At 28.6% G+C, this 21395-nt stretch overlaps 1 protein-coding gene across 3 annotated transcripts in view; it reads right to left on the reverse strand.

Annotated features, from left to right (window-relative positions):
- The window catches only part of LOC143250564 (properdin-like), a 32374-nt gene that overhangs the window by 5865 nt on the left and 5114 nt on the right, over positions 1-21395 (reverse strand). For all 3 annotated transcript variants that reach the window (XM_076501304.1, XM_076501303.1, XM_076501305.1), the window contains exons 2-5: positions 12774-12938; positions 11961-12131; positions 2204-2377; positions 1445-1630 (exon numbers count right to left, since the gene is read on the reverse strand). In XM_076501304.1, coding sequence (XP_076357419.1) covers positions 1445-1630; positions 2204-2377; positions 11961-12131; positions 12774-12938 — 696 coding nt within the window. The remainder of the gene's footprint in view (positions 1-1444; positions 1631-2203; positions 2378-11960; positions 12132-12773; positions 12939-21395) is intronic.

The following is a 21395-nucleotide window of genomic DNA, read 5'->3' on the forward strand; positions in this document are numbered from 1 at the left end:
AGTAGTGCACTTCTAATGTAACTCAGAACATCTATAAGATATATATATATGGCTTGTTTGGGTTGAGAAAATATTTTACATGGAAGAGCGAACAACGTTTCGACCTTCTTCGGTCATCGTCAGGTTCACAAAGAAAGAGGTAACTGACCGGAAGCTGATTACATGTTTGGAAGGGGTTGTGTAACTGAGTGTCAGAATGTAGAGGGCAGTGTTAGATGTTTGAAAATATAATTTTATTTATTTTATTATATTAATATAGGTATAAAGGCGTTCCTTTATGTTGGTTTATTTTGGGTTTAAGTTGTTGTATAAGTAAGGCTTCTTTAATGACCGAAGAAGGTCGAAACATTATTCGCTCTTCCATGTAAAATATTTTCTCAACCCAAACGAGCCGTTTTTGCATATATATTTCTCTACAAGTGGGTTTTCTCGACATCACTGATCTATAAGATATATAGAACAATTAACTTATTGATTGTCTCTTTCTTGCTTATATCTAGTAACACAGCATTTTGTTTACATACAATAATTCTAATATAACTTGGAACACCTATAAGATATATGTTTACATATAATAATAATAGACCTTTAAAGTAACTCAGAACATCTGTAAAATATTATATTAGTAAAATAACATAGAATATCTGTGCAATGAAACAAAAATTGTCATAAAGAAAATCTCCAGTTGTTTCACTTAATCATTTGCATAAATATTGGGTTGAGGAATAATTCGTGAGCGTTTTTTCAAGTTAAAAAAATATATTCATAAATGAAACGCTTTCGCAAAATATTTCATGTCATTTGGTAGATAATTTTTTGCTCTAATAGATGGTGTGTTTGATTTTCATATGTCTTTAATTTTTGCTTTCATTTTCAGCTCATTAAATGGAATGTCAAGTGGACAAAATCGAGCATTTTCAACACCATCGGCTTTTCGCATTTAATTTCTTGCAATTTCGTTTAAAACAATGCATACTATATACCTAGGTATTACATGAAATAAAGTAGCATAATAAATGTTTTGGGTGTAATGTGTTCATGCATTGAAGTATTGTATAGTCTTGCATGTAATGCTTGAATGAAATTATTTAAAAACGCTCACGAATTATTCCTCAACCTAATAGTTTAATGATATTTGATTTTGAAGATTTTATGTCTCGGTTCTGATGGGTATCAGCTTTAAAATTGTGTAACAGAAACACTATTAATTACATTATTAGCTTTTGAGTGAATATCATTTATAAACAAGTTTAAAATTCATGTGATATCAGTAGATAGTATTATGTCAGAAGTAATCTGGTTAGAAAGTTATTAAGATCATGTGCATACCACTCCAAAAATATGAATTTTAAAATAGGCAACTTTACAAATGATAACTGTTGTTAACTGAAAAAAAAACCTTTGAAAATTATGTAAACCAAAAGACATAAGCGTTAGAACCTACTTGAACAATTTTCTGGGTCAAAACATGCTCCACTCTTGTCCACAAACTGTCCTTTACACATTTTCCCTTCAAACATTGGAAGGGGGTTATTGCAGAGTCTAGTCCGAACCCAGTAACCAATCTTCTTATTACAGTCTGAAGTAGTACACACACCCCATTCTGACCAATTAGACCATCTTCCATCAACTAGGAAGAAGAGGCAGTAATAATGAAATAAGTGTTACCAGCAAAGATAATATTTATTAAAATTTAGTATAATGTCATAGAGAGGGTGTTAATCATGGCAGTGAATGATTAATGTTTACTGTGATATCACATCCAATCCACAAGGGGGATGATAAACCTCATAGTATATAATTAATGTTTACTATGGTATCACATCCAATTTACAAGGGGTAATAATCTCATAGTATATAATTAATGTTTACTGTGGTACTATACCTAAATCTGTATGGGGTGATAAACCTCATGGTGTATGATTAATGTTTACTGTTTGTGTCACATCTAATTACATGGGATGATAAACCTCATTGTAGATTATTGATGCTTACTCCAATATCTAACTGGTTTACACAATATAATAATCCTGTTGGATTGTGATAAATATTTACTATGGTATCACAGGTATTTTGCATAGGATGATACTCCTGATAATAGATAATTTATATTTACTATAATAATGTTAGGTGTGGTGTTTAACTAAGAAGTTACTAGTGCATCAATTGTAAGAAAAAAGTAATATCAATTAATAATGCTCACTTGGACATCTTCTAGGCATGACACATACATCTGTTTGAAATTTAATGCCTTCACAATCCTTTCCCTTGAGGCTTGGTGGAGGATTATTACACATTCTTGAACGTTCATGAATTCCTTGATCACAAGTCACAGAACAGTCACTCCAAGATGACCAAGCTGACCACTTACCGTGGACTGTGGGAGAGAAAGAGTAGATTTGATAGAAAGTGAAAATATAACAGACAGTATATTTATAAATTATAAATATGTTTAATATAACAGACTGTATATTTACTTAAAAAAAACCTCTGGTGAAAATTATAAATATGTTTAATATAACAGACTGTACTTAAAAAAACCTCTGGTGAAAATTATAAATATGTTTAATATAACAGACTGTACTTAACAAAACCTCTGATGAAAATTATAAATATGTTTAATATAACAAACTGTACTTAAAAAAACCTCTGGTGAAAATTATAAATATGTTTAATATAACAGACTGTATATTTACTTAAAAAACCTCTGGTGAAAATTATAAATATGTTTAATATAACAGACTGTACTTAAAACAACCTCTGGTGAAAATTATAAATATGTTTAATATAAGAGACTGTACTTAAAACAACCTCTGGTGAAAATTATAAATATGTTTAATATAAGAGACTGTACTTAAAACAACCTCTGGTGAAAATTATAAATATGTTTAATATAACAGACTGTATATTTACTTAAAAAAACCTCTGGTGAAAATTATAAATATGTTTAATATAACAGACTGTACTTAAAACAACCTCTGGTGAAAATTATAAATATGTTTAATATAAGAGACTGTACTTAAAACAACCTCTGGTGAAAATTATAAATATGTTCAATATAACAGACTGTACATAAAAAACCTCTGGTGAAAATAATAAATATGTTTAATATAACAGACTGTACTTAAAAAAACCTCTGGTGAAAATTATAAATATGTTTAATATAACAGACTGTACTTAAAACAACCTCTGGTGAAAATTATAAATATGTTTAATATAAGAGACTGTACTTAAAACAACCTCTGGTGAAAATTATAAATATGTTCAATATAACAGACTGTACATAAAAAACCTCTGGTGAAAATTATAAATATGTTTAATATAACAGACTGTACTTAAAAAAACCTATGGTGAAAATTATAAATATGTTTAATATAACAGACTGTACTTAAAAAACCTCTGGTGAAAATTATAAATATGTTTAATATAACACACTGTATATTTACTTAAAAAACCTCTGGTGAAAATTATAAATATGTTTAATATAACAGACTACTTAAAACAACCTCTGGTGAAAATTATAAATATGTTTATAACAGACTGTACTTAAAAAAACCTCTGGTGAAAATTATAAATATGTTTAATATAACAGACTGTACTTAAAACAACCTCTGGTGAAAATTATAAATATTTTTAATATAACAGACTGTACTTAAAGAAACCTCTGGTGAAAATTATAAATATGTTTAATATAACAGACTGTACTTAAAAACACCTCTGGTGAAAATTATAAATATGTTTAATATAACAGACTGTACTTAAAACAACCTCTGGTGAAAATTATAAATATGTTTAATATAAGAGACTCTACTTAAAACAACCTCTGGTGAAAATTATAAATATGTTTAATATAACAGACTGTATATTTACTTAAAAATACCTCTGGTGAAAATTATAAATATGTTTAATATAACAGACTGTACTTAAAAACACCTCTGGTGAAAATTATAAATATGTTTAATATAACAAACTGTACTTAAAAAAACCTCTCGTGAAAATTATAAATATGTTTAATATAACAGACTGTATATTTACTTAAAAAAACCTCTGGTGAAAATTATAAATATGTTTAATATAACAGACTGTATATTTACTTAAAAAAACCTCTGGTGAAAATTATAAATATGTTTAATATAACAGACTGTACTTAAAACAACCTCTGGTGAAAATTATAAATATGTTTAATATAAGAGACTGTACTTAAAACAACCTCTGGTGAAAATTATAAATATGTTTAATATAACAGACTGTATATTTACTTAAAAAAACCTCTGGTGAAAATTATAAATATGTTTAATATAACAGACTGTACTTAAAAACACCTCTGGTGAAAATTATAAATATGTTTAATATAAGAGACTGTACTTAAAACAACCTCTAGTGAAAATTATAAATATGTTTAATATAAGAGACTCTACTTAAAAAAACCTCTGGTGAAAATTATAAATATGTTTAATATAACAGACTGTACTTAAAAAAACCTATGGTGAAAATTATAAATATGTTTAATATAACAGACTGTACTTAAAAAACCTCTGGTGAAAATTATAAATATGTTTAATATAACACACTGTATATTTACTTAAAAAACCTCTGGTGAAAATTATAAATATGTTTAATATAACAGACTGTACTTAAAACAACCTCTGGTGAAAATTATAAATATGTTTATAACAGACTGTACTTAAAAAAACCTCTGGTGAAAATTATAAATATGTTTAATATAACAGACTGTACTTAAAACAACCTCTGGTGAAAATTATAAATATTTTTAATATAACAGACTGTACTTAAAGAAACCTCTGGTGAAAATTATAAATATGTTTAATATAACAGACTGTACTTAAAAACACCTCTGGTGAAAATTATAAATATGTTTAATATAACAGACTGTACTTAAAACAAACTCTGGTGAAAATTATAAATATGTTTAATATAAGAGACTCTACTTAAAACAACCTCTGGTGAAAATTATAAATATGTTTAATATAACAGACTGTATATTTACTTAAAAAAACCTCTGGTAAAAATTATAAATATGTTTAATATAACAGACTGTACTTAAAAACACCTCTGGTGAAAATTATAAATATGTTTAATATAACAAACTGTACTTAAAAAAACCTCTGGTGAAAATTATAAATATGTTTAATATAACAGACTGTATATTTACTTAAAAAAACCTCTGGTGAAAATTATAAATATGTTTAATATAACAGACTGTATATTTACTTAAAAAAACCTCTGGTGAAAATTATAAATATGTTTAATATAACAGACTGTACTTAAAACAACCTCTGGTGAAAATTATAAATATGTTAAATATAAGAGACTGTACTTAAAACAACCTCTGGTGAAAATTATAAATATGTTTAATATAAGAGACTGTACTTAAAACAACCTCTGGCGAAAATTATAAATATGTTTAAAATAACAGACTGTATATTTACTTAAAAAACCCTCTGGTGAAAATTATAAATATGTTTAATATAACAGACTGTACTTAAAAACACCTCTGGTGAAAATTATAAATATGTTTAATATAACAGACTGTACTTAAAAAAACCTATGGTGAAAATTATAAATATGTTTAATATAACAGACTGTACTTAAAAAACCTCTGGTGAAAATTATAAATATGTTTAATATAACACACTGTATATTTACTTAAAAAACCTCTGGTGAAAATTATAAATATGTTTAATATAACAGACTGTACTTAAAACAACCTCTGGTGAAAATTATAAATATGTTTATAACAGACTGTACTTAAAAAAACCTCTGGTGAAAATTATAAATATGTTTAATATAACAGACTGTACTTAAAACAACCTCTGGTGAAAATTATAAATATTTTTAATATAACAGACTGTACTTAAAGAAACCTCTGGTGAAAATTATAAATATGTTTAATATAACAGACTGTACTTAAAAACACCTCTGGTGAAAATTATAAATATGTTTAATATAACAGACTGTACTTAAAACAACCTCTGGTGAAAATTATAAATATGTTTAATATAAGAGACTCTACTTAAAACAACCTCTGGTGAAAATTATAAATATGTTTAATATAACAGACTGTATATTTACTTAAAAAAACCTCTGGTAAAAATTATAAATATGTTTAATATAACAGACTGTACTTAAAAACACCTCTGGTGAAAATTATAAATATGTTTAATATAACAAACTGTACTTAAAAAAACCTCTGGTGAAAATTATAAATATGTTTAATATAACAGACTGTATATTTACTTAAAAAAACCTCTGGTGAAAATTATAAATATGTTTAATATAACAGACTGTATATTTACTTAAAAAAACCTCTGGTGAAAATTATAAATATGTTTAATATAACAGACTGTACTTAAAACAACCTCTGGTGAAAATTATAAATATGTTAAATATAAGAGACTGTACTTAAAACAACCTCTGGTGAAAATTATAAATATGTTTAATATAAGAGACTGTACTTAAAACAACCTCTGGCGAAAATTATAAATATGTTTAATATAACAGACTGTATATTTACTTAAAAAAACCTCTGGTGAAAATTATAAATATGTTTAATATAACAGACTGTACTTAAAAACACCTCTGGTGAAAATTATAAATATGTTTAATATAAGAGACTGTACTTAAAACAACCTCTAGTGAAAATTATAAATATGTTTAATATATGAGACTCTACTTAAAAAAACCTCTGGTGAAAATTATAAATATGTTTAATATAACAGACTGTACATAAAAAACCTCTGGTGAAAATAATAAATATGTTTAATATAACAGACTGTACTTAAAAAAACCTCTGGTGAAAATTATAAATATGTTTAATATAAGAGACTGTACTTAAAACAACCTCTGGTGAAAATTATAAATATGTTCAATATAACAGACTGTACATAAAAAACCTCTGGTGAAAATTATAAATATGTTTAATATAACAGACTGTACTTAAAAAAACCTATGGTGAAAATTATAAATATGTTTAATATAACAGACTGTACTTAAAAAAACCTCTGGTGAAAATTATAAATATGTTTAATATAACAGACTGTACTTAAAAACACCTCTGGTGAAAATTATAAATATGTTTAATATAAGAGACTGTACTTAAAACAACCTCTAGTGAAAATTATAAATATGTTTAATATATGAGACTCTACTTAAAAAAACCTCTGGTGAAAATTATAAATATGCTTAATATAACAGACTGTACATAAAAAACCTCTGGTGAAAATAATAAATATGTTTAATATAACAGACTGTACTTAAAAAAACCTCTGGTGAAAATTATAAATATGTTTAATATAAGAGACTGTACTTAAAACAACCTCTGGTGAAAATTATAAATATGTTCAATATAACAGACTGTACATAAAAAACCTCTGGTGAAAATTATAAATATGTTTAATATAACAGACTGTACTTAAAAAAACCTATGGTGAAAATTATAAATATGTTTAATATAACAGACTGTACTTAACAAACCTCTGGTGAAAATTATAAATATGTTTAATATAACACACTGTATATTTACTTAAAAAACCTCTGGTGAAAATTATAAATATGTTTAATATAACAGACTGTACTTAAAACAACCTCTGGTGAAAATTATAAATATGTTTATAACAGACTGTACTTAAACAAACCTCTGGTGAAAATTATAAATATGTTTAATATAACAGACTGTACTTAAAACAACCTCTGGTGAAAATTATAAATATTTTTAATATAACAGACTGTACTTAAAGAAACCTCTGGTGAAAATTATAAATATGTTTAATATAACAGACTGTACTTAAAAACACCTCTGTTGAAAATTATAAATATGTTTAATATAACAGACTGTACTTAAAACAACCTCTGGTGAAAATTATAAATATGTTTAATATAAGAGACTCTACTTAAAACAACCTCTGGTGAAAATTATAAATATGTTTAATATAAGAGACTCTACTTAAAATAACCTCTGGTGAAAATTATAATTATGTTTAATATAAGAGACTGTACTTAACCTCTGGTGAAAATTATAAATATGTTTAATATAACAGACTGTACTTAAAAACACCTCTGGTGAAAATTATAAATATGTTTAATATAAGAGACTGTACTTAAAACAACCTCTGGTGATAATTATAAATATGTTTAATATAAGAGACTCTACTTAAAACAACCTGCGGTGAAAATTATAAATATGTTTAATATAAGAGACTACTTAAAACAACCTCTGGTGAAAATTATAAATATGTTTAATATAAGAGACTCTACCTAAAACAACCTCTGGTGAAAATTATAAATATGTTTAATATAACAGACTGTACTTAAAAACACCTCTGGTGAAAATTATAAATATGTTTAATATAACAGACTGTACTTAAAAACACCTCTGTTGAAAATTATAAATATGTTTAATATAACAGACTGTACTTAAAACAACCTCTGGTGAAAATTATAAATATGTTTAATATAAGAGACTCTACTTAAAACAACCTCTGGTGAAAATTATAAATATGTTTAATATAAGAGACTCTACTTAAAATAACCTCTGGTGAAAATTATAATTATGTTTAATATAAGAGACTGTACTTAACCTCTGGTGAAAATTATAAATATGTTTAATATAACAGACTGTACTTAAAAACACCTCTGGTGAAAATTATAAATATGTTTAATATAAGAGACTGTACTTAAAACAACCTCTGGTGATAATTATAAATATGTTTAATATAAGAGACTCTACTTAAAACAACCTGCGGTGAAAATTATAAATATGTTTAATATAAGAGACTACTTAAAACAACCTCTGGTGAAAATTATAAATATGTTTAATATAAGAGACTCTACCTAAAACAACCTCTGGTGAAAATTATAAATATGTTTAATATAACAGACTGTACTTAAAAACACCTCTGGTGAAAATTATAAATATGTTTAATATAACAGACTGTACTTAAAAAAACCTATGGTGAAAATTATAAATATGTTTAATATAACAGACTGTACTTAAAAAACCTCTGGTGAAAATTATAAATATGTTTAATATAACACACTGTATATTTACTTAAAAAACCTCTGGTGAAAATAATAAATATGTTTAATATAACAGACTGTACTTAAAACAACCTCTGGTGAAAATTATAAACATGTTTATAACAGACTGTACTTAAAAAAACCTCTGGTGAAAATTATAAATATGTTTAATATAAGAGACTCTACTTAAAAAAACCTCTGGTGAAAATTATAAATATTTTTAATATAACAGACTGTACATAAAAAACCTCTGGTGAAAATAATAAATATGTTTAATATAACAGACTGTACTTAAAAAAACCTCTGGTGAAAATTACAAATATGTTTAATATAAGAGACTGTACTTAAAACAACCTCTGGTGAAAATTATAAATATGTTCAATATAACAGACTGTACATAAAAAACCTCTGGTGAAAATTATAAATATGTTTAATATAACAGACTGTACTTAAAAAAACCTATGGTGAAAATTATAAATATGTTTAATATAACAGACTGTACATAAAAAACCTCTGGTGAAAATAATAAATATGTTTAATATAACAGACTGTACTTAAAAAAACCTCTGGTGAAAATTATAAATATGTTTAATATAAGAGACTGTACTTAAAACAACCTCTGGTGAAAATTATAAATATGTTCAATATAACAGACTGTACATAAAAAACCTCTGGTGAAAATTATAAATATGTTTAATATAACACACTGTATATTTACTTAAAAAACCTCTGGTGAAAATTATAAATATGTTTAATATAACAGACTGTACTTAAAACAACCTCTGGTGAAAATTATAAATATGTTTATAACAGACTGTACTTAAAAAAACCTCTGGTGAAAATTATAAATATGTTTAATATAACAGACTGTACTTAAAGAAACCTCTGGTGAAAATTATAAATATGTTTAATATAACAGACTGTACTTAAAAACACCTCTGGTGAAAATTATAAATATGTTTAATATAACAGACTGTACTTAAAACAACCTCTGGTGAAAATTATAAATATGTTTAATATAAGAGACTCTACTTAAAACAACCTCTGGTGAAAATTATAAATATGTTTAATATAAGAGACTCTACTTAAAATAACCTCTGGTGAAAATTATAATTATGTTTAATATAACAGACTGTACTTAACCTCTGGTGAAAATTATAAATATGTTTAATATAACAGACTGTACTTAAAAACACCTCTGGTGAAAATTATAAATATGTTTAATATAAGAGACTGTACTTAAAACAACCTCTGGTGATAATTATAAATATGTTTAATATAAGAGACTCTACTTAAAACAACCTGCGGTGAAAATTATAAATATGTTTAATATAAGAGACTACTTAAAACAACCTCTGGTGAAAATTATAAATATGTTTAATATAAGAGACTCTACCTAAAACAACCTCTGGTGAAAATTATAAATATGTTTAATATAACAGACTGTACTTAAAAACACCTCTGGTGAAAATTATAAATATGTTTAATATAAGAGACTGTACTTAAAACAACCTCTAGTGAAAATTATAAATATGTTTAATATAAGAGACTCTACTTAAAACAACCTGCGGTGAAAATTATAAATATGTTTAATATAACAGACTGTACTTAAAACAACCTCTGGTGAAAATTATTAATATGTTTAATATAACAGACTGTACTTAAAACAACCTCTGGTGAAAATTATAAATATGTTTATAACAGACTGTACTTAAAAAAACCTCTGGTGAAAATTATAAATATGTTTAATATAACAGACTGTACTTAAAACAACCTCTGGTGAAAATTATAATTATGTTTAATATAACAGACTGTACTTAAAAAAAACCTCTGGTGAAAATTATAAATATGTTTAATATAAGAGACTGTACTTAAAACAACCTCTGGTGAAAATTATAAATATGTTTAATATAAGAGACTGTACTTAAAACAACCTCTGGTGAAAATTATAAATATGTTTAATATAAGAGACTGTACTTAAAACAACCTCTAGTGAAAATTATAAATATGTTTAATATAACAGACTGTACTTAAAACAACCTCTGGTGAAAATTATAAATATGTTTAATATAAGAGACTCTACTTAAAACAACCTCTGGTGAAAATTATAAATATGTTTAATATAAGAGACTCTACTTAAAACAACCTCTGGTGAAAATTATAAATATGTTTAATATAACAGACTGTACTTAAAACAACCTCTGGTGAAAATTATAAATATTTTTAATATAACAGACTGTACTTAAAGAAACCTCTGGTGAAAATTATAAATATGTTTAATATAACAGACTGTACTTAAAAACACCTCTGGTGAAAATTATAAATATGTTTAATATAACAGACTGTACTTAAAACAACCTCTGGTGAAAATTATAAATATGTTTAATATAACAGACTGTATATTTACTTAAAAAAACCTCTGGTGAAAATTATAAATATGTTTAATATAACAGACTGTACTTAAAAAAACCTCTGGTGAAAATTATAAATATGTTTAATATAACAGAGATATAAACTGTATATTTACTTAAAGAAACCTCTGGTGAAAAACTTAAAAAGTTTAAATGCTCAGGTGCAAGATTATTCCAAGAATTGAACAACTGAATTATCAAATTTTCAGCAACAAGAGTCACTTATCTGAAAGTAATTACTATTTTATATTATCCTATCAGTGCAAATTTTTAGGAAGGTTTTCCATGCTGACACAGATAACACTGTTAAAAGAAACTTACCAGAAGGTCTTCCATAGTAGCATAGATAACACTGTAATAGGAAATTTACCGGAAGACCTTCCAAGGTGGCACAAATATCAATGTTAATAGAATCTTACTGGGATATCTTCCATGCTACCATAGTAGAACAAGCTAAACTTAATGAGAAAGCTAGTCATGTGATTCAGATAAAACCCACTGAGCTAAACTTACTAGGGCAGTCACTACGTGAGCATGTTGTTGTCTGTGTGGACTGACCATGACAGCCTTGTCCGCCAAATGCTGGTGGTGGATTGTTGCATTTTCGGGTACGTACTCTCTTTCCTTGGCCACATGTCACAGTGCATGGTCTGTAATCACTCCACTGACTCCATTTCCCATCAACTATAAGAAAAGTTATATCATTTCAGATCTTTAAAACAAAAACTTGTAATTTATATTTTATCTGATTTAGACTTCTAAAGCTATGAATTGGGCTACAAAAGTTTTGGAACACAATATTTATTATATAGTAATAAGCTGGAAAACCTTAAAACGTATGATTTTTCTTTTTTAGTATTCTACAAGAAATGTACCTTTATAAAATGTAACACAGATTATCTCACTACCTTATAAATTTTTTTTTCAGGAAAATTAGCTATAAGAAAGCCAATACTTATTATTTCAGTATGTTTTTCACTATTTTTGAAAGTAAGGTACCTTTGGTAAATTTAATACTTGTAACCTCAATAATTTGGGGTTTTTTTTCATTATTTACTGGTAAAATACTACTGATAAACTTAAAACTTGGAATCTACACTTTTTTCTTTATTATTGTTACAAGTACTGCTAAATGAATCTTTACCTAGATAAAAATAGATGAAAAATAAATAATCTTTCAGGGACAGGTTCTCATGATTGATCATTTAACTAGGTGTGTATATTTTAATTAAATACATAATTTGTAGTTGTTACTGATGTGCATGTTTGGTTGAATAATTAATTTTTGGTCATTAGGACAGAGTGTATTTCCAGTTATAAACTCACCAGGGCAAGGGCCTTTATCACATTCTCCTATATCTTCCTGACCTTCTTCAGGACAAACTTTTTGGTTTTCAGATAGTTTACAACTTCTATGTCGAACATGTGGTGCTCGGCCACACGTAACAGGACAAGATGACCATTCTCCCCATTCTTCCCATCTTTCATCTCCTGAGAAAATGATGCATGGTACACAATGTTTGTACTTTAACTACACCAAAAATAATTTTACCTTAAATAAATCCCTTAAGATGAGTTACAAATAAAAAAGGATCAGTTTCAAGTCTAGTGCTAGATACAGGGTTCATATAAGTCATGACAATCCTGGAAAAACATTCAATGTTATAAACAAATCTTTCTGTTTTGTGACTGCTATAAAAGTGGTGGTGGTGGTAATTTTTTTTTTTCAGGGAGCACATGAAACTTTCTGGAAAGTCGACTCCCATCTTTTCCCTTACCTTTTTTTATTTGACAACAAGTAGCACCATTGTGTTTAACTCAGTTTTGTGAAAAATGATTCCTGTAAATCTTACTTGAGAAATACAGACTTGGTGACACTAATCACTAACAGGCTTTTATTTACATACCTCAATCTGCAAGTAAACAGAAATCACCTGATTATTGTAGGAATGAATTTTTTAATGTAAAATAATCTCAAGACTCATTTGGTTGAAATCTAGAATCATAAAATTATTGACATGATAAAAAGATTCAGAATTTTCCTAATCTAAGTTCATTATAAGTGATTAAAAAATAGTTATCAATATTTCTAGCATTCTTTTTTGCAGACATTGTGTAAAATTTGTGCATAATAAAAAAAAAATTCAATTTCAGATGACACAAACATGATAGAACAAGTGTCATAAACCAAACTTCCTTGCATAAAATTATTAAAATATCTGTCATTTAAGATGGATCATTGCTTGTTATATATAAAAGAAACCAGCTTTGAATATAATTCATGCCTGTCGATGTCTCGACTGACAAAACCATGGTCATTAACAAATGAAGTACTTTTGAAAGATACAGATTGCTTTATTTTTCTTGAATTGTGTAAACTTTGTATAGTTGCTTTTAAACAATTAAAAAAACCTGGAAGGGAAACAAGCTTCACTTAGTTCATCCATAACAGTTTAAACAAAATGCCTGGAAAGAAGATAAGAGAGGATGATAAGAAAATAAGCTTTGAACTGTGGCACATCTATAGACAATGTTAAAACCTGGGCACATGTGGTTTGCTCTGAAAGCAAACAAACATTCAGTGTGTAACAAATTAAAACACCCAGAAGGGGAATAGAGGGTATTTGAAAAGAAACAAACTTTGAATCTTCAGTCTGTTGTAATTTAAAAAAACATCTTGGAGGGAGACAAACAGGATTAGAATATAATCAATCTTTCTGAATCAGGAGCAGAGAAGATTAGAAAAGAAACTCCAATTATTTTTTTAACAGTTTAAATAAAAAATCAGGAAAGGAAGCAAAGAGTGACAGAAACAAAACAAGCATTCAGTAGTTGGTTTCTAAGTGCTTGTTGTTGATTTTATTAACAATATTAGTAATACTTTTAGCATATCAAATTCCTTGGTTTTGATTTAGATTGACTGATGCTTAGCAAGGTTAAGATGCTGGCCTCAATCTGTGGGTCACAGTTCCAAATCTTGTCACTGAACATGCTTGCCCTCTCAGCCATACACTCTTTACATTATAACGTTTATAATGTGACTATCAATCGCATTATTTCACGGTAAAGAGTAACCCAATAAATGAAGGTGAGTGGTTTTGACTCTCTAATTTCCCCCTTGTCTATCACTTTAAAATTATGGAAGTTCAGAACAGATAGCCATTGAGTGGCTTTGTATGAAATCTAACAAAAAAACAATTTATTGTTTATTATTATTATACCTTTATTATAAATATGATTTTACTGAGGAGGCTGAATATATTTTTAAAAGTGGGAGTACCTATATGGCAAAACAATGCATTCTGATCTTTATAAGTAGGCCCATAAGAAAAACATAATTGTGTACTAATTTTAGGTTGTTTTTTAGCTTCATTTCATTATAAGTATATAACTTAATTTGATCAGAAATTATTAGTATTATTAAATTAAAACATTTGGAAAGAAAGTGGAGGAGACTATAAAAGAAAGATTTTAGGTAGTCACTGTTTAGTTTTATATATATAACACTTGTAAAATATAAGAAATGAAATAAGTTTGGAGCAGTTAGTGTCTAGTAATTTAAAAATACTATGGAATGGAGAAGTAAAAATTAGAAAAGAAAAAGGTTAGAATATTCAGTGTGTAAGCAATTAAAACACCTGGAAGGGAAGGTAGAGAGGATTAAAAGAAAAACAAGATTTCCATACTTATCAATCAAGGAATTTAAAACACCTTGCATGGAAATGGAGATTAAAAGGAAAAACAACATTTGAGAATTCAGTATTTAAAAACTCAATGCTGATAGTGAAATAGAGAGAATTAGAAACTAAACAAGATTTGTGTAATAAGGACATCTGAAAGAGAAGCTGAAATGATTAGAAATTAAATAAACTTTAAGTGTTCTATGTGTAACAAATCAAAGCATTCAGAAGGTAAGAAAAGAAACAAGCTTTGTGTAGTATGTGTCCCACAATTTAAATGAAACACCAGGTATTGAAGCAGAAAAGAAACAGTTTTAACACAAATCAGAGATGACCAGACGAGAATTAAATTTTAAGTCGTCTTTCTCTATTAATTTAAAAGACCTGGAAGAGAAATAATGTGGAATAGAAAATACGTTTTGAGTACTTGGTGTGAAAAAGTTTAAAACACCTGGAAGGAAAGTAGAGAGGGTTAGAAAAAGATAGTTTCTACCAATTTGAAATTACTAGAAAGGAAGTCATGAGGAATAAAAAAATACTTAGAGAAATTAGTAATTTTTTTGACAGCATTCATACCCTCAAACAAGCTTTACCATTGAGCAACAATTTCTTCAATAAGAATGCCCCATACTAGTGTTGATGATACTGATAAATCCTGAAAAGTATATGATCAAGCTTAGGCTTAGTTCTGAAGGTGGTGTATGACCCAGCTCTTGCAGAGGGTACTTGAACTGTGCAGCATTAATAAATAACAGGCTTTTTATTCTAGCACTTCCACACACATTTGTAGATGCCACATGAATTAAAAAATTGACAGTGCAAGGCATATATAGTAATTGTGGGAAAGATCTGAGTAAAACCTTCATCTGTAGATGTTTTACCAGGCAGGAAAGGTTTACACTAAAGCAGTCCCTATCAAATTACAACTACATGTGGATGGAGAAGCCATTCTTAGTTTGATTGAGAAACACTAAACAGTAAATATATTTGAAGATGCACTTCTATGTTTGGATGATGTAAAAAACTTCATATTCAAGAGGCTTTTAAAAATCTATTGAACCTCAGAGAACTATTTTCACTAAGAGTTAACATTCCTGAAACTGGAACAGTTGCCCTTATCACACCCTACACAACGTTATTGGAAAAACCCTAGAAGAGAATGTAACTAGAAAGTTTGCAACTCTCATTATTAGGTCTTTATTGCAGTGGAATAGAAACTTTGGACAAGGATGCTGAATTTAAGCTGATACATGGAAGTTAGTGGAAATGGATTTGCAACATTTTAAAATATGGATGGTTGACAGAATGCTTAGAATAAGCATTAGTATACATTTGTGAGATGTAAATAAAATAATTTCAGGCATTGAATGATATGCTACTATGGCCTAGAATACAGTTCATTATTAGATGAGCCATAAAGTCTCTTAGTGGTTTCACGCATGTTCTGTGGACAATACATATCTACGATTTTGTGACAATGATTAGGGTGTCTGTTAGGAGTATAATCTACCAAAGACACCAGTGCACTAAAACTGTAGCAGAAAATAAAGCAACTCCCATCAAGGGCCTAGTACACCTCACATACCTAGTAGTTTTTATGTGCAAAATTCTTCACCAAGCATTGCAGTATAAAGACTATGCATTTCATTAGTAAGCCATTCATATTCAACTAGGACATTCCATCTCCACGATGACCCTGCAGCCAACCAATGAAACAGGATATTGTCCAAAACATGCCCCAGTAGACACGGTTGAGTATGTGTTATACAACCACCACTGAGGTAATCAATCAACATCAAATCTTTTGCTTTTATGGAGAATACATAACTGGTGCTACTTAGATTTATGTTAATCAGTCTGAACAGTGAATGAAGTGGGGAAATACTGTCAGTATCTATTTCAATATCATAATGAAAAGGAAAAGTCACTTGTCATCATAACCAGAGATAGTTCCTGCACTACAGATATGTAGAAAGTTGGTTGTGCATTCATCATCTTGTATAAGGCAGGTCAAATATTCAAGCTTCCCATACACAGCACAAGCATAGAGATGGAAACCATAAAGCAAGGTCTCCACTGAATTACTGGAAGTAATGAGCCACGTGTAGCCAGCATCACCAAAAATAATGTTTGTGACTGACTTGCAGCTAGCACTGTATAACATTCACACTGATTGATCCCCAGTTTTATTTATTTAAGCACTAGGTGAGTTTATCATTATCCAAAGTACAGAGTGTTTTCCCTCCAATTGTGGAATCTAACCACAGAACATTTGTCAAAGCACAGGCAGTAGTATTATAACATCCATAATTCCAAAGCATCAACCACTTTATACCTTACTGTTTATTGTGTATCACTTTTATTTTATTTTATATTTTATATACCAGATAACCATTCTAAATAAGATAACTTCAATAGTATTTCTACCACTATTTTATGCTTGGGGTGTTGGGCACTGTCCTTAGCACAGAATATCCTCTCTCCAATAATTTCCTCATGGTTCTAGTTATGATGCTCAGTATGATTTACTTTAAGTAGCATCTGTCCTTTCCTTATGCATTCATTCTCCTTCTACTTCTATACTTCCACTTTCTTACCTTCACTCTTCCAGTTGACCAGTATCACCTTTGTTCAATATTTCTCATGTTCCTTCAATCTAAATATTATTTCATTGATAACATCGGTTAAGGGTTCCACTTTCTCATTGAATGACATGCAACTATGGTCTAGAATACAGTTCATTATTTATTCCATAAAATGTCTTAGTGGTTTTACCTCCATTCTTTGGACAAGACTTATCTATGATTTTGTGATGATGTTTAGTGTATCTGTCAGGAGTATGATCCCGTCATGATTTTCACTGTTACTGATCAACCAGACAAAGGCATTCTCATATTCCTCACATCTAGTTCAGAGTAAACTGGATCATCCATTTCTCTCTCTCTTTCTCTCTTCTTCTTTCTTTTTTTTTGACATTGGCCATTAAAACATGAGATTTCCATCTCGTCTTTTTTAACTGAGTTAATGATTGAGATGATTAGTGTCAGCCTCCACTTGTATATCTATTTCATGAATTGAGCTTTTTTAAGTAGTTCTAACCTTATACTTCACATGTTGCTGCCAATCTTCATTATGTTTAACTTAATGCCTTCTGTCAGAGTTCATTACATATTCTTCATGTTTTTCAGTAAACATATCTATTTTATGTTTTTTGGTCCCACTAAAATATGACTTGACTGAATTTAGTCTTTGTATTGCTGTTTCATCTGACTCATACCTCAACTAATGATACTGTAGGTGAAATATGGTTGTTACTGCTCTGATTAGTGCTTGGCTAGTTAGAACCCTTAGTCTTGTAGTAATGCTACTCAGACCAAATAAAAAGTGCAAGGTGTCATCACAGTATGTTAGTTTGAATGCTTCTGTTGTTGTTATAACTGGTAAGTTATACACTTTCTGTAACTTGTTCATTGCTGTTAATGAACACAAATGGAATTCATATTCCTTTTTTTTGCGATAGATGCTGCTGCTTTGTCGCAATTTGGGGGACTAAAGCAAGTTTGAGAAGGTTTAGACTCATTGCTGATTTCTCTCTCTGAAATGATTAATATGGGAAATTCTTGTAAATGTGTGATTTATCAGAACAGCCAGAAAAGTAATTTAGTTCCTAAATGGAATACTACCTTTAGAATGAAGAAAGAAAGGTGGCAGCCAATGTTCAACAGGCTTTACCTGGATGGATGGACAGTTTGTTATTTATTGTCAACAAGTAGAGACTTTTGATGGCTTCTTGCAGACTCTCTGTCACTTTCATTAGTGTGTGCAAGGTTTGCAACAATTATATCATTTTGAAAAAATACAAGGTTAAGTGGAAAGTTAATTTCATTATATGAGAATGCCTAAGACTCTCAAAGCCTATAACTTTATTACTAAAATGCTAATATTCACTAGATAGTAGGTACTTTCAAGATCAAATAGTCTAACAGCGCTGTGATGTCTACATACTCTTTTGGATGCTCGACATTTGAGGTTGTGGATCTCTTTAATCATGTCCATCCATCTTTCCCATTTAAACCTTTCTTTCTATTCCAAGTCTAGTATGAGATCAATGGCAAAACCCAAAACAACTTAATGGTAAGATCATCACTAGAATGTATGTTCTAGGCAATGTAGTAATAAAGCTAAACTAGGAAGCTGACATCTTCAAAAAGGAGCACCTATATAAAACCTGACACAATTTCACTGATAGGATATCAATCTTCTCTGCACTATTAATCGAAAAACAGAAACCATGGAAGTCTTCATAAACGTGGAGATCATGAAAAACAAATCCATCATAGAGTGCATCTAAGTAAAATAAATGCTGAGGAATCAATAAAATAATAGTAAAAAGGCTGCAAGCGACATCAATAAAGTAACTTTTTCTACTTCTTGGACACAACTAGCTTCCACATCAGAAATCAGCAGAAGACTAAAATTTTTATCTAGCATTTAAATCATTTTAACTAAAGGGAATTAAAATTAACTGTAATCATTATATTATACTTCTTGCTAAAAATCATTCCTCTGTAACAAACAAAGGTTAACAATTAAAATTTGAGAAAGCAAAGTAATAATAATAACAAGACTTGGAAAAGGAAGTAACAGTAATGATAAGTATGACAAGTTAAGTAGCAAAAACAAATATAACTAATGACTATTGTCGTAAATACTTTCTACTAACAATAAAGGAAAACCCTAAGCTAACTTACAGTAAAACTCGTGATAGTCAATATACTACATTAAACTATTTCTTACACATTAAAGTGTAAATCTTGAAAATCTTCAATAAGTCATGTTATTTTGTAAATCTGTTAATCCTACAATTATAAAAAGTTTTATTTTTCTAACAATGTTGTTGTCTTGTGGAATGGGTTGTATTCAGATGTTGTTGAAGCAGTAAATTTAAGGGAGTTTAAATGAAAACGTGGTAACTATATGAATGATAAGGTTTGTTCATTTGTATGAATTTCACGTAAAGAAGCATGAGGGCTATCTCCACTAGCCATCCCTAATTGAGCAGTGTAAGACTAGAGGGAAGGCAAATAGTCATCACCATCCACTGCCAACTCTTGGGCTACTTTTTTACTAATGAATAGTGGGATTGACCATCACGTAATAATGTCCCCTCTGCTGAAATGGCAAGCATGAATGATGTAAAGGGAAATCGAAGCCATGAACATTAAATAACGAGTTGAGTGCCTTTACCACCTGGCCATGCTAAGCCTGAATAATAAGGCTAACTTTAAGTTTTTAAAAATTTATTTTAATTTTAGTTTAGTTTAGAATATGTCCTAAAACTTTAGGACTTTAGAAGAATGAATGGCAACAACACCTATTGTGGAAACACAACTGTGCTACTTGCAACAAATTCACTTTCATTTTTAAAAAATTTTGTTAACAATGTTTAGCTGAAAATGATTCCTACCTTGCTAAAATCTATATTTTTGTAACCTAGGTCTACTATTTCCATTGCTCAAAGATGATGCATTAACACTATCAGTTCATTTTCCAATTGTAAACACCTCAATAAGATTCCCTCTAATTTTTCCTTTTTTCAAGAGAAGACAATTTCAAAGATTTTAATCTCTCAAATGACAAATGCTCTTCAGACTTGTATTCAATATTTCTTTAGATACAACCCAAAATCCTATTTGCCTTTCTACCACCAACAGCAAAGTGCTTGGGTGGCTTTAGAGACTGATCAACTGTTACACCAAGATCCCTTTCCTTCATGGCACTGTTAAAGTTATTCTTATCCACATTATAATCAAATTATGATAACTCACATACATTATCTTGATTTTTTATTATAATTAAAATCCATTTACCACTTACTTGGCCAACTCACTTAATGATCTAAATTCTTTTATAGATGAGCAGCATCTTCTCCATAGCTAGCAACAACCAAGATCTGAATCTAATTTATTGACCATTCCTTTATCTATGGTTAGAGCAGAGGTTCTTAGACTGAGCCTATGTCATCGATGTAAGTCAGAAAGAACAAAGATTCTGAGGTACCACACTTGTGACATTAGTCCAGTTTGACTGAACTCTCTTCTTCCAACCAGCCACTCTTCTATTCAATTAGCTAAGTCATCCCACACAGCTTTAGGGATCATATTTTACAAGCCTTTTAAGTAGCATCTTGTCAAATGCTTTATGAAAATCCAGGTACACCAAATCTACACCCTCACTCTCACCCACATATGCAGTAATCTTTTCATCA

This window comes from Tachypleus tridentatus, chromosome 5, assembly GCF_004210375.1.
Source record: "Tachypleus tridentatus isolate NWPU-2018 chromosome 5, ASM421037v1, whole genome shotgun sequence".
Lineage (NCBI taxonomy): Eukaryota > Metazoa > Arthropoda > Merostomata > Xiphosura > Limulidae > Tachypleus > Tachypleus tridentatus.